The following is a 14,940-nucleotide window of genomic DNA, read 5'->3' on the forward strand; positions in this document are numbered from 1 at the left end:
GCTGACTTTATAAATGTCTATCTTTTTTTTTTTTTTGCTTATTTTTTTCTATGGTCCTGTCTTCTCTTTCCAAATCACACCTACACCTATTATTACTTCCCAGTGACCTTCCTTTTATCCTCTATTTTTTCTCAGATAAGAAAAACATAGCCTAGAGTCTTCTGGTGTTTTCCAGATTCGCCTCCCTTTCAGTGATGATATAAGAACAAGATTCCTGGTGACCAGTGCTTCAGGTCCTAGTGGAATTGGGGTTCACAGTCCCCTGGTCATCTTCCCCTATATGTTATCACTCTGGGAATTTGGACCAAAGTTCTTTTTGGAGTGCAGAAGGAGGAAGGTCTGGCTTCTATAGTTGCTTCTCTGCTGGACATGGACGTTGGCAGGTGGATCCGTTCCCCTAGACTGTTTCTGTCTTTCCCTAGTGGGGCAGGGCTCTGGAGAGGTGAAGTTCCAGGACACATTGGTGAGGTCATCTGCCCAGGGAAGTCAGGATGGCATCATGGTAGCATCTGCAACTTGGTAGCAGAAAGGTGGTAAGATATAAAGCAGGACAAAATGGAAAATGTGTTTCTATTGACTTAACATTGGCTTCTAGGGCTTTCTAAATCTGGTTTCATATAAGCTATGTCTGTATATACACCTCACCATATCTGTCACGGGAGCTCCAGAGCCCCCACACCAGACAGCAGCCCTCTGCCAGTGACCCCACACCCTCTCCCCATCACTCCAGTGCCATTCCAGTTTCAGGAGAGCCCAGGAGGCAGCGACTACAGTCTCTCTGTAAATTCTCTTGGTTTAGTCATTTATAATCCACACCTGCTGGCGGCTTTCTCCTGTGGCTGTGTGTCATTTCTTGGTGGCGCTGTTGACAGGGTGTTAGGCTAGGCTCAGGGTGCTGGCACACTGCAAGAGGTTCTGAGACATCTAGCTACCACCTGTCACACGTATAGATGTGCCATTTCTTTCCTTGGGACTTTCATTTTATTGCATTGCCACCAGGGTTATCTCTGGGGCTCTATATCAGCACTACAAGTCCACCCCTCCTAGAGGCCATTTCCCCTTCCTTCCTTCCTTCCTGCCTGCCTGCCTGCCTGCCTTTTCTCTTTTATTTGATAGTACAGAGAGAAATTGGAAAGGGAAGGTGTGATAGAGAAGGAAAGAGAAAGAGAGACATCTTTGAGCTTGGTAGAGTATGAGCTCAACTGGGTGCACCACCTCTGCCCCCCTCCTTGTGACCTTTTAAGACCCTCTTTTAAGACCCCTTTTAAGATCTTTTAAGACCTGCTCTCCTAAAAACTTTCAAATAGGCTCTGTGATATTCATTTCTTCTTTTTCAAAATGAGGGATAAAAGGCACAAATCTGGCAAAAAAAAAAAAAAAGGAAGGAAGGAAAGAAAAAAAGAAAGAAAGAAAGAAAAGGGACACAAGGAGGAGTTGATGAGGCCTTTGTCTTTTGTCAGAGAAACTGGCAGTCGGGTCTGAAGGGTGGATGTGCTCTGACGAGTGGTAGATTAGTGTCTTTAGAAAAGATGTGTGTGTGTGTGTGTGTGTGTGTGTGTGTGTGTGTGTGTGGGTGTGTGTATGTCGGGCAGTAGCGCAGCGGGTTAAGCACACATGGCACAAAGCGCAAGGATCCTGGTTCGAGCCTCCGGCTCCCCCACCTGCAGGGGAGTCGCTTCACAGGCGGTGAAGCAGGTCTGCAGGTGTCTGTCTTTCTCTCCCCCTCTGTCTTCCCCTCCTCTCTCCATTTCTTTCTATCCTATCCAACAACGACAATAACAATAATAACTATAATAACAAAACAACAAGGGCAACAAAAGGGAATAAATAAATATAAAAAAAATTAAAAAAAAAAGATCTGGGGACTAGAGAGACAACAGAATGGTTATGCAGACTCTCATGGCTGAAACTCTGAGGTCCCAGGTTCAGTTCCTACACCACCATAAGCCAAAGCTGGTCAGAGCTTTGTCAACAACAACAACGACGATGACAATGATGAAAATAATAAAAATAATATTAATAGAAGGGAACCAGAGACAAAAATTATCTGGATCAGGCAGTCATCTTCCAGATAGATTGGGGTGTCTCATGTCTGCTATCACTGCATCCCTGGCCCACCTTTCCTCCATCAGTCTCTTAGTACTTGCCCCTCCTTTCAATGTTCTAAAGAGCCTTCAGAATGTAACTGTCATCAGATTCCTCTTACGGAAGCAGAAAGGGTCTTGTCCAAAGACCTGTGGGTCAGTTCCCAACCAGGGGTAGCGACCTCGCTGGACACAAGCAAGACAGCCTTGACCCCCCCAGTCTCCTTCCAGTCAGGGGAGAGCTGAGCATGTTCTCTGCTGGGAGGAGACGGTGGCCGGTGAATTAGTCTTACTTGCTGTTTCCTTCAAGAAAGTGAAGCCCGCACTTTTTGGCTGCGGTAACTATTAGGAAAGAGACACGGGACCGATTCCATTGAGCTCTGGCCTTAAAAACAATTTTTAAAAAAATTATCTTCATTTATTTATTTTTGGATAGAGACAGCCAGAAATCAAGAAGGAAGGGGGTGACAGAGAAGGAGAGAGACACTGGCAGCCCTGCTTCACCACTTGCAAAACCTTCCCCCTGCAGGTGGGGACCGGGGGCTCAAACCCGGGTCCTTGTGCATTGTAACACGTGTGCTCAGCCAGGTGCGCCACCACCCGCCCCACCCCTTTTACAGGTGTATTTATATTCATGAAAGAGAAAGCAGAGCACCTCTTGGCCTTGGCATGGGGCAGTGGCGGGCATCACATCTGGTACCTCTGGGGCCCCAGGCTTGCAAGGCCAGTGCTGAGCCCAAGCTTTGAAATCTCAGCCTGGCAGCCCTTCCCATGATGCACCTGCATTGCTGACCATTCAGGAGAGAGAGAGAGTCACTGTGTGGGTGACCAGGCCAGCAGCTGGCCTGAGGAAGCTGGAGGGCCAGGCCCTCACATAGGAAGCAGACCTGTCTGCTTGCTGGGGGGCTGCCCTTTCCCCCCCACTCACCTCTCATGGAGACACAGGTGCTCGCCTGACCTCCTCAGCACCTGCTGAAGGGAAGCGGGCCTCCGGTGGCTGGCTGTTGTTAGTCAAGGGGTACTGAGGGATCTAGAACCTTCTGGGTAGTGCCTAACCTCTGACCCTGAGAAGCAGGGACCTTCCATTTCTGGGCGGGTGGATTGGGGGAGGGGTGATGAGAAGGTTCCCTGACCCCCTCTTCTCTTTGAATCTGTGTATAGCTCTATGCAGACCTTTATTTATTTATTTTTAATTTTTTTTCCCCTTCTGCCAAATAGCTAATGACTGTGCTTTTTAAAACTCCTAGCTGTCTGCCCAGTTGTTACAACACCCTCTGGCTCAGTGAGCAGCTTCTGCTCCAGAAAGACCCAGGTGCTCTGTGGGTACCTTGGTGAGTACACCTGCGCTTTCTACCTCCTCTGTAGTGCTAGCTCCTGTCCCTTTCGGCCTTTCCTCTCGGGGGGGCTCCTCTCAGTCCCAGGCACAAGAGAATTCGGGAAGGCAGCCTTGCAGCTGCCCAGCCAGAGGCCCGGGCTTCCTGGCCAGAGCCTGTGTGAGAACATGGGCAGTAGCTCTGTGCTCACTGGCTGACTTGCTTGCAGCAGAGGAATAACTAAGAGAATTGCGGGTGGGTGAGGTATCTCCCCCGGAGCTGGGGTTCTAGAAGAGATGTATGTTCAGGGCTGCCCCGGGGAACCAGAAATGGTCCTATCATGACCCCTCACCTCCACCCCCCCACGCTCTGGAGGCTTCTCTCTGGAGGATAGAATGACACAGCCTCACAGCTTAAGGGTCGTCTGGCCGTGACTTATTTTCCTGGTGTTTCTCTTCCTGGCCTCACGGTACCTGCTCAGGAATGGCTGGAGGAGGCTCCCTCTCCCTGAGGCTGACGTCTGTGACCTTTCTGTTGCTGTCTTGGGGCTGCAGGGGGAAATGGGTTGTCGTGGTTTGGGCCTGCCCCCGTCTGGACCTGAGCCCGTGCTGGTTTGAGGCCCTGCAGAGCCGGCGCCCTGGGCTAGGCTGGGGCGGGGCGGGCAGACCAGAACCAGAGTCTTGCTCCTTTCTGACCCAGAACAGTGATCAACTCAACCTCCTTTTATTCCCCTGCATTTTATTTATTCACTCTATTTGAAAATATCTTTATCGGGGGATTAATGGTCTACAGTCCACAGTAAAACACAATAGTTTGTACATGCAGAACATTTCCCGGTTTTCCACATAACAATTCAACTCCCACTAGGTCCTCCTCTGCCTGTGTTCCAGGACCTGAACCCCCCCCCCCCCCCGAATCTTTTTTACTTTGGTGCAGTACAAATCTATTCACTTTTTTCTGTTTCATTTTTTAAAAATATATTATTAGTGATCTAACATGATTTACAAAACTGCAAGATAACAGAGGTATAGTTTTTTTTATAACTCTCTATTTTTATATTTTTGCCCTTTTTTTTTTCCCTATGACCTTGTCTTTCCTTCCTTTCTAAGTCACACCTACACCTATTATTACTTCCGAATGTCCTTGCTTTTTTCTTCTCTCTCTGGGACCTAATGGAACTAGGGCTCAGAGCCCTCTGGGCATCTTCCCCTGACATTTCTCCCCCTATGGGAGTCTGGACCAGGATTCTTTTTGGGGAGCAGAAGGTGGGGGTTGTGGGCTTCTGTTACTGCTTCTCTGATGGACATGGGCGTTGGCAGGAATTTGACCACTTTCTATGGAGCAGCCAAAGCAAAGAACGAGACTTGGCTACCCTCAAACTCAGGAACTGGGTAGCTGGAGAAACCACTCACACAGCAGTGCCTGTACCTTGCCAGGGATCAGCCCGGGATTTGAGCCCCAGCACCAACTGGGAGGAACTGTGGCGCCAGAGGAATCTCCTCGAGCTACTGCTCTATCTTGCACTGGCACTCTCCTTCTTGTCCCACCTCTCTCTCTCTCTTCTTGTTCCTCCTCTTCTCTCTCTCTCTCTCTCCCTCTCTCTCTCTCTTCTTGTTCCTCCTCTTCTCTCTCTCTCTCCCTCCCTCTCTCTCTTCTTGTTTCTCCTCTTCTCTCTCTCTCTCTCTCCCTCTCTCTCTTTCTCTCTCTCTCTCTCTCTCCTTGTTGCACCTCTCTCTCTCTCCTTGTTCCACCTCTCTTTCTCTCTCTCCTTGTTCCACCTCTCTCTCTCCTCATTCCATCCCTCTCTCCTCATTCCATCTCTCTCTCTCTCCTTCTCATTCCATCTCTCTCTCTCCTCATTCCATCCCTCTCTCCTCGTTCCATCTCTCTCTCTCCTTCTCATTCCATCTCTCTCTCTCCTTCTTATTCCATCTCTCTCTCTCCTTCTTGTTCCATCCCTCTCTCTCCTTCTTGTTCCATCCCTCTCTCTCTCCCTCTCAATGAACAAGTGGGTTGGGACAGTGAAATCACACATGCCTGAGGTACTGGCTCTGCAAAGAAAAAAAGAAAGAGAGATAAAGGAAGAAAGAAAGAGAGAAAGGGAGAAAGAGAGGAATGAAGAAGGAAAGAGTGAAAGAAAGGGAGAAAGGAAGAAAGAGAAAGGGAGAAAGAGAGAAAGAGAAAGGAGAAAGAAAGAGAAAGAGAGAATGAAAGAGAGGAAGAAAGAAAGAGAAAGGAAGAAAGAAAGAGAGAAAGAGAAAGGAGAAAGAGAGGAAGAAAGAAAGGAAGGAAGGAAGAAAGGAAAAGAGAAAAAGAAAGAGAAAGAGAGAGAGAAAGTAAGGTAGATGACAGGGATGTGCCTGGTGGTGTCATGGTTGTGGGGATGCCATGTGTTTGCACTGCCCTGGAGGGCACGGCCTGGCACACACCCTGACTGCCAGGGGCCCTGCAGCCTGTGGGCACGGCTGCCATGCTGGTAAGTGCCCTGAATGCTGACTGACTCTAAGTGTGGGCGTGGCCTCTGCAGGATGGACAATGACCTTAGGGTCCTAGTGGAAGCCGCGTTCCAGGTGCTAGCCTGCTCTGCAGTTGACGATACTAACTGCTTAGGAATCAGCCTGTTTGGGCTGGGGAGACAGCACAGTGGTTCTGCAGAGAGACTCTCATGCTTGAGGCTCGGAGGTCTCAGGTTCAGTCCTCTGCATCACCATCAGCCAGAGCCGAGCAGGGCTCTGGAAACGAAAGGAAAGGAAATGAGAGGAAAAAAAGGACAATTTGTGGGGGAGGAAGGGGGAGAGAAAAGGACTCAGTAGATCGCTTTTTTCTTTTCTCTTTTTTTTAAATTTTCTGCCACAGTGTCTTCACCAGGGCTTTGCACCTGCATTATTCTATAACTCCCTGCTGGAAACAGAGAGGAAGGGAGAAAGAGAAGAAACACCACAGTAGCACTCCACTTGTGAAGAAGCTTCCCCTTTGCGTGGTGGTGCTGGGCCTCCAATCCCCATCCTCACGCACATGTCAAGTTATGTACTCTACTGGGTGGGCTATCTCAGGAATCAGGATAGTTTTCTTGTTTGTTTGTTTGTTTGTTTGTTTACAGTGACCTAATCTGGGGCTTCTTCAGAAGGGACGGATTCTATGGAAAATACCCATTCTCATGAGTAAAGGCTCAGAGTGGCTCCCAGCATCCCCTCTGTGAGTGAGGCTTTATTCACCTTCACAACTGTAAACCGAGGAGCTCAGGGTCTGTCTGCTTCCTCCTTCTGTTCAGCTGCTTCTGGCAAAGAGGAGGGAAGCGTTTGCGGACATACCCTGGGCCCCTGGGACCTGAGACATGACACCCCGAGTCTCTGAGCGGCCTGGGTCAGGGGAAAGAGCCCCCTCCCTCCTCCAGGGAGCTATGACTCCGAGAAATAAAGACTTTGTCTTCCATTATGGGGTTAGGGGGTTAGCATCTGCCCTCCACACTCCCCAGCAACCTCCCGGCCCCCGTGCTTCTGTCTCTCATTGGAAAGAGCGGGGGCTCCTCTCAAACTTCCCATCTCCCGCTCTTCTGTAATTGCTACCAGCATCAGTGCCGAGACCTTGGAAACCCACCCACTCCTCTGTGCTCAGGGGAGGTTGGGGTGTTCCTGAGGGCCTTCCGGGGGAGATCCCCGTCTCCTGGCCTCTTGCAGCTGCCAGGCCTGTGAGAAAACTCCTCGGACATGTCAGACCTTCCGGGCGAGACAGCTGAGCAGTGGAGCCCTGTCTTTTTTAGTCTCGTCTTAGAAGCAGGGGTTGGGTGAGATGCCGTTGGGGTGGGAAGGGGCACGTTGGACTTCCCTCATGAGGCAAGTCTGAACATTCCTTCAGTGCAGGCCAGCCTGCCAGGCCCTTGTCCCCTTGGGTGACCTCTCATCCTCTGTCCTGGGTTGTCATACCCCATGACAACTCTGGGGCCTCCTGGTGGTGGGCCTTGTTCCCACAGCCCCAGTGGCAGCTGTGTCATTTCCCTCCTTGTAAATTCATGCTCGGGGTTGGACGGTGGCACACCGGGTTAAGCGCACATAGTATGAAGTGCAAGAACCCTCCCGGAAGGATCCCAACTCGAGCCCCTGGCTCCCCACCTGTGGGGGGGGGGTGTCGCTTCACAAGTGGCGAAGCAGGTTTGCAGGTGGCTCTCTTTCTTTCTCCCTCTCTCTGTCTTCCCCTCTCCTCTCTCAATTTCTCTCTGTCCTATCCAATAAAAATGGAAAAAAATAAATAAAAGGCTGCCAGGAGCAGTGAATTTGTAGTGCAAGCACCAAGCCCTAGCAATAACTCCAGAGGCAAAATAATAATTAATAATAATAATATAAATTCATGCTCCACCCTGGTTTCTCAAATATGGTGAAGACAAACTGAGGGGGCCTGGGAAATAAACCACGTGGGTAGTGTGCTGCTTCACCACGTGTACAGCTTGGGTTTGAGCCTCCCCCCATCAAAGGAAGCTTCAGTGCCAACGGTCACTTTCTCTCTGTCTCTCTTTATCTGTTAAAAAAGACAAAGTGAGCTTTCTGGGAGGCTTTGCTAAGACAAAAGAGTGCAGTTCTTCTGAAGAATACTGCTCATGAAGCTCCCCCCCACACACAGGTAGGGACCTGGGACTTGAACCCGGGTCCTTGCACATTGTAACATGTACGCTCTGCTGGGTGCACTACTACCCAGTCCCCCAGTGGAAAGGGAACAGCATGACTGACTCGCCTGTGAGGACGTCTGTGCTGATGGCGAGCTCTGGGGTCCTCCTTGTGTTTACAGGTGGAAGAGGCTGAGGTGTCTCTCCCTCTCTGATTTCTATCTCTCCCCCTCTCCCTCAAATAGCAGGGGGAAAAAAAACTCAGCCAAAGGAGGTTGCTTAGCTGTTATATGAGGCCTCAGGTTATTCCATGATGCTGCAAAACATTAACTAATAAAGTAAAATTTAAAAAATAGTGGCTGGTGGGGGTTGGGAGATAGTGTGCCCTGTATAGACTTGGTCTTGCATAAGGAAGGATCTGGTTACGGCTTGGGCTAGGGCTCGGGCTAGGGCTACGGCTAGGGCTACGGCTAGGGCTAGGGTTAGGGCTAGGGTTAGGGCTACGGCTAGGGTTAGGGCTAGGGTTAAGGTTAGGGCTAGGGCTAGGGCTAGGGCTAGGGCTAGGGTTAGGGCTAGGACTAGGGTTAGGGCTAGGGTTAAGGTTAGGGCTAGGGTTAGTGCTAAGGTTAGGGCTAGGGCTAGGGTTAGGGCTAGAGCTAGGGCTAGGGATAGGGCTACGGCTAGGTCTAGGGTTAGGGCTAGAGCTAGGGCTAGGGCTAGGGCTTCGGCTAGGTATAGGCCTTGGGCTCGGGCTCGGGCTCGGTCTCGGTGTCGGGCTATGAGTTCTGTAAAATCTTGGCCTATGTCTAATATCAGGGCTAGGGATAGTGCTTGGTCTTCTGCTAGTTCTAGACCTTGGGGCTATTGTCTATCTAGCACAATGGTTTTGGCTTTGCCTATGGTTCTGACTAGTGCTATGGTTCCGGGCTGGTATAGTTTACGGATCGGGCCTGGCCTTGGATTTGTGCTAGGTTTTTGATTTGGGCTAGTTTTATTGCTAGGACTTTGTTTTGGACAGGGGCTAGGTTTAGTTCTTGGAATAAGGCTGGGTTAGTGGACGGGCTTGGGCTGGCCTTGGCATTTGGGTAGGCCTAGCACTTGCAGTAGGGCTTGGCCTATGGCTATGGTTAGGGCAAGGGCTTGGCCCTGTGCTTGGTCTAGGGTTGGGATGGGGCTTGGGCCAGAGAGAGAGAGACGACCTGCAGAACTGATTCACAGGTGGGGACTCGGTATTTGAACCCTGGTCCTTGCACACTGTAATGTGCACTCTTCCAGGTGTTTCACCACCGGGCCCCTGCATTTGGATCTCTTTGCTTGACCATTATGCTACTTCCTCTACCCTTTTAAAACGTTTTATTTTTCTTTTTTTTTTCCCCAGAGGACAGAACAGCTCTGGTTAAGTTGGGGCCTGGGCTCGAACCTGGAACATTTGGTGTCTCTCACAAGAAAGCCTCTTTGCATAACCATTAAGCTATCTCTCCATCCCAAAACACATCTTGAAAGAAAAGGCACAGGGCTAAGGAGAGAACACAGCAGAATCCCATGCCTGAGGCTCTGAAGGTAGAAGGTTCAGTCTCTCACTCTCGCTCTCTCTTTCGTGAGAGGGATAAATAGAAATGTCTGTTCATAAATGAGTAAGCTGTAAGCACACACCTTTGCGGTTCCCTAATCTCCCTGCTGGGCAGCGGGTGGGAGCCCCCGGGTCAGGCCCCTGGATGCACTGTGACTGGGCTCCCTCATCTAGAGTCCTCCGCACACCTGGCCTTCCTCAGAGCACATGCTGACCCTTTTGCCTCCTGCTCTCAGGTCAGCGGTGGGAAAGAGCCAGGCGGGAGAAAAGCTAGCATTGTCCTGCACGTGGCTGGCCATGGGGCTGTGAATTGCCCTGCTGTGTGGGAGATACAGCGGGGAGCCTCACTGAATGTGAACTCTGTGTGGACGATGTCTGGCTCAGCTGGTTTTGGAGCCTCCGCCAGAGGCCTGGTGGGGTGTGTTTTACTAATCTTTGGCTGCGTTGGCTGTGGACGGCACGGGGTGCTGCTCAATCTGTGGTCCACTCTGCCCGTGATCCCTGCCCACTGCCCTCTTGAGGGGGGCTGCCTGTGGGCACTGTCCACTCCAGTGCTGTGTTAGGGACGACACAAACTGTTTTTCAGAAAAGCCACCCAGAACAGCTCACCTTCTGGAATAGGCCAGGTGTGTGGGAGGCACACCAGGACCCCAGCTCTTGAAGCACAGGGGTCTTTTACCTAGACCGATGGCTCCCAGGCAGAGGAGCTCAAGCTCACCATCTCCCAGAGTCAACTGAGGGCCATCTAGCATCAACTGCAGGGCAGCTCACCTGGGAAGGCCTCTGCTCAGCTGTGCATGTGATCCAGGTTCGAGTCCGGCCTGGCCCACTTCCTGTGCTGAAGTGAAGTGCTGTTCTCTCTCTCTCTCTCTTTTCTTTTATTTTCTTTTTCTTTTTTATTTAAGAAAGGATTAATTAACAAAACCATAGGGTAGAAGGGGTACAACTCCACACAATTCCCACCACCCAGTCTCCATATCCCACCCGCTCCCCTGATAGCTTTCCCATTCTCTATCCCTCTGGGAGCATGGACCCAGGGTCATTGTGGGTTGCAGAAGGTGGAAGGTCTGGCTGCTGTAATTGCTTCCCCGCTGAACATGGGCGTTGACTGGTCGGTCCATACTCCCAGTCTGCCTCTCTCTTTCCCTAGTGGGGTGGGTCTCTGGGGAAGCGGAGCTCCAGGACATATTGGTGGGGTCTTCAGTTCAGGGAAGCCTGGCCGGCATCCTGATGACATCTGGAACCTGGTGACTGAAAAGAGAGTTAACATAAGAAGCCAAACAAATTGTTGAGCAATCATGGACCCAAAGCTTGGAATAGTGGAGAGGAAGTGTTAGGGGGGTACTCACTGCAAACTCTAGTGTGCTTCTGCTTTCAGGTATATATTTTGCAGTAGTTTACAGATACATGTGAACATATGCTCTCTCTCACAGAAACTGGTGTATATCTAGGTTTTGGGACTTTGTTAGAAAGTGAACCACCTGAGATGGAATTAGAGTATACTATGAAAGGAAAGGTCTCACCCGAGTAATGAAGCTGAAGGGTTGTCATTCCACACATGAAGTCTTTGGACACAGTCTGAAGTGAAGCATGTTGAGGTGGCAATTGTTGTGTTGGTTAGGTTGTGATTGGCAGATGCAATATTATTTGATATGGATTGGTAGAGGCATACAGGAAAGTGGGTCCATCTGTCTCTCTTTTCTATTTGAAAAAGTTAGCCCAGGGGTTGGGCGGTAGCTCAGTGGGTTAAGCACACTTGGCGCAAAGTGCAAGGACTGGCATAAGGATCCCGGTTCGAGCCCCCGCCTCCCCACTTGCAGAGAGGCTGCTTCACAGGCAGTGAAGCAGGTCTGCAGGTGTCTATCTTTCTCTCCCACTCTCTGTCTTCCCCTCCTCTCTCAATTTGTCTCTGTCCTATCCAACAACAGTGACATCAATAAGAATAATAGTAACCACAATAGCGATAAAACAACAAGGGCAACAAAAGGGAATATATATATATATATATATATATATGTCAGGAAAAAAAAGTTAACCCATTACAGCAAAGCCCCAGAAAAGATCAACATTAAAAAAAAGAAACCTACATATACTTATCCTAGGGTTCATCTCCAGAAATTCAGACTCAGTTGGGCTGGGCTGAGACCAACACCTTTAGTTCCAGAAGCTTCCCAGCTGCTGCTGCTGGTGGTGGTGGTGGTGGTGGTGGTGGTGGTGGTGGTGGTGGTGGTGGTGGTGGTGGTGGTGGTGGTGGTGGTGGTGGTGTGTGTGTGTGTGTGTGTGTGTGTGTGTGTGTGTGTGTGTGCGCGCGCACAGCAAAGCTTGGACACCTGTTGAGGTGGGGGCAGGGCAGGGGCCTTGCTGAGCTTCTGTTGAAACCCTTGCGTTCTCTCTCACTCCTCCCCCCACCCACCCCCATCATAAAAGGGGCAGATTTCAGTACGGAGAACTAGGCAGATATTTGAGTGAGAGTGTTGGCAGGTGAAGAGGATGGATTCTGTCCTGCATAATATTAAAAAGAGCAGTGAGGATAAGACCCATCAGCTATTGAATAATGGTTATTGGATACTGCCACCAGGCCATCAGCTATTGAATAATGGCTATTGATACTGCTACCAGGCCATCAGCTATTGAATAATGGCTATTGATACTGCCACCAGGCCATCAGCTATTGAATAATGGCTATTGATACTGCCACCAGGCCACCAGCTATTGAATAATGGCTATTGATACTGCCACCAGGCCATTAGATATTGAATAATGGCTATTGGATACTGCCACCAGGCCCCGGGGTGACTCCACGTTGCCCCTGGCAGAGAGGCCCTGCTGCTGCTCTCCTGGTTAGAGCTCAGGATGCCCCTTGGTGGCCCCCCAGCTTGTGAGTGGCAGAGTAGAGTTAGACCTGGGTTTGTGTGACTCCTCTAAGGTCAGAGATACACTGGGCTGTAAGACTTTGAGTGAAGAATCAACACAGAAGGGGACCAGGTACTGGTGCCCCCGGCTAAGTACACACACAGATTACCAAGCACGGGAACCCAGGTTCCAGCCCCCTCCCCCCTCTGCTCCCCACCTGCAGGGGGTCTGCTTTATGAGCCCTAAAGCAGGTCTGCAGGTATCTATCTTTCTCCCCCCTCTTTTTGGCAGTAAATATATATATATATATATATTTATTTATTTATTTATTTTTATTAGTGATTTAATATTGATTTACAAAATTACATGTCAACAGGGGTATAATTCTACACCATCCCCACCGCCAGAGTTCTGAATCCCCAACCTCTCTACTGGAAGCTACAGCAGTTCTCTCAAGGTTGCAGACAGGGGTCATGCTACACATAACCCTGTTACTTCATCCAAATGTCCCTCTTTCTTTCCTTCTCTCTCTCCAGCTCCTGATGGAGTTGGAGTTCAGAGTCCTCTGTTCATCTTCCTCCTATCAGTACTCCCTCACTGGAAGTATGGATTGAAAAAATTTGTGAGTGCGGAAGGTGGAAGTTCCGGCTTCTGTAATTGCTTCTCTGCTGGACATGGCATTGACAGGTGGATTCACACCCCCGGCCTGTTTCTATCTTTCCTCAGTGGGGCAGGGCTCTGGGGAGGTGGGGTTCCAGGACACATTGGTGAGGTCGTCTGCTCAGAGAAGTCAGGATGGAATCATGGTAGTGTCTGGAACTTGGTGGCCGAAAGACAGCAAGATATAAAGTGGGGCAAAATGAACAGGAACCAAAACGTAGGGACAGAGCAGATGAGATTACGGATCTGAGGGTGGGAGGAAGCTAGGAAGTCCATGCTAGGCATGTTCCTAGGGGCCCATGACTATTGTAGTTTTGCTTGAATTTGATAGTTACTACAGAGTTGGACAGAAATGTAGTCTGACATGATAGAGACAATGTAGTCTGACAGGATAGAGAGAAACTGAGAGAGGATGGGGAGACAGAGAGAACTCTCTCAGTTTCTCTCTATCCTATCTAATAAAAATTAGAAAGAATCAACACAGGAGAGTCCACTGAAGTGTGAATCAGATGTATCTCTATTGATGAGGTTCTCATTCCTGAAAAAGGACAAAAAGATGAGCAATTTTGGGTCTCTCTCTCTCTCTCTCTTTGCATTTAAATCCAGCGTTTCTCCCCAAAGTGCTTGCAGGCAGCTCAGCTCTGGGCTTGAGTGCTAGGCAGTGGCTGTGGATCAGGGCTCTGAGCTTTGCTCAGCTCTGGTCTCTGGCTGAGGAAGAGAAGTGATCCGTTTCTTCTCGAGTGAGTTCCTGAGCGGCGTGGTACATCCTGAGCTAGTCTCATCCTTTCAGCGTGTGTTCTAAAGTCCTGGTGGGTTTTTGTCCTGTTCCCCTGGATAGGACAGCTTATGTGCTTTTTTTTTTTTTTTCTCTCTTTGCAGACTAGTATATCTGAGTACTTACTTAGACCCCTGCATTAATCCTTTAATGTCTGTTAAAAGATCTGAATGGGACTAGCCCAGCGCTCTAGAAACTCCACAGTCTGGCAGCTTCCCGCCTCATCCCAGTGAAAATGCAACAGGTTGAGCCCCCAGTGACTATCTGCCAGAGGAAGGAGAGAGTGAATGCTGCAGGGGGCCTCCAGGGAGGAAACAGAGCTCTGCGTTTTGCTCCAGAGGTCAGCAGGCACATTTCTGGTTTGCCATAGGTTCATGAGGTCTCTTGGCTGACTTCAGAATTGCCTGGGGGCAAGGGGGCATTTTTGCATCCACTTAGCATCCTTAAAAAAAAAAAGAATCTTAACATCACCTGCGTCTGACTAGATCTGTTAGTCTGGAAGAAAAGATACTGAATTCTTTGCATTTTTTTTTTTTTTTACTCTTGTCAGTAGCAGTTTTCAAATTATAAGGGAGTGGGAGAGTCCAGGGATCCGAGGCCCAGATGGAACGGGAGAGAGAGCAGAATGAGAGGGCAGAGCAGAGCAGAGCCGACCATGGCTGCACCCTGGCCAGGCTTTGGGGACACCTGGACTAGACCCCTCTCATGCAGCTGTCACCGGACCTATAAAAGGGGCAGACAGGCCTTGTGCCGGGGTCCTGAGCCAAACAACATGAGTATTTTTAGGACTCGTCTTATTTCAGTCTCACTTCTTGCTCAAAACTTGAACACTACAGGCTGTGCCCAAATGGCTTTGAAACTGTGCTTCAAAAAAAAAAAAAAAGCCTTCACTCGGGCTTTTTCTTCTTTTCTTTTTTTTTCTCCCTCTCTCTTTTATTGCTAAAAATTCAACAGACTGAATGGAAGAAATTCAAGCCTACCCCTGGAGGGACCCTGTTTAGTCATCCGTCTAGACAGAGGAGGTCCTATAATGGGCCTCGGGCCTCTGTGTTTCTCTGGCTTTGTTGTAGCAGATGGCGGTCCCTTCC

General features: G+C 49.7%; 1 protein-coding gene across 5 annotated transcripts in view; it reads left to right on the forward strand.

The window, feature by feature from the left end:
• Positions 1 to 14,940, forward strand: part of TGFB2 (transforming growth factor beta 2) — a 75,187-nt gene that overhangs the window by 22,654 nt on the left and 37,593 nt on the right. For 4 of the 5 annotated variants that reach the window (XM_060178452.1, XM_060178450.1, XM_060178451.1 and 1 more), the window contains exon 3: positions 3,332 to 3,415. The exons of the other annotated variant lie outside the window; for it this stretch is intronic. In XM_060178452.1, the coding sequence (XP_060034435.1) occupies positions 3,332 to 3,415 (84 nt within the window). The remainder of the gene's footprint in view (positions 1 to 3,331; positions 3,416 to 14,940) is intronic. 5 annotated transcript variants of the gene reach the window in all.

Source organism: Erinaceus europaeus, chromosome 19, assembly GCF_950295315.1.
Source record: "Erinaceus europaeus chromosome 19, mEriEur2.1, whole genome shotgun sequence".
Lineage (NCBI taxonomy): Eukaryota > Metazoa > Chordata > Mammalia > Eulipotyphla > Erinaceidae > Erinaceus > Erinaceus europaeus.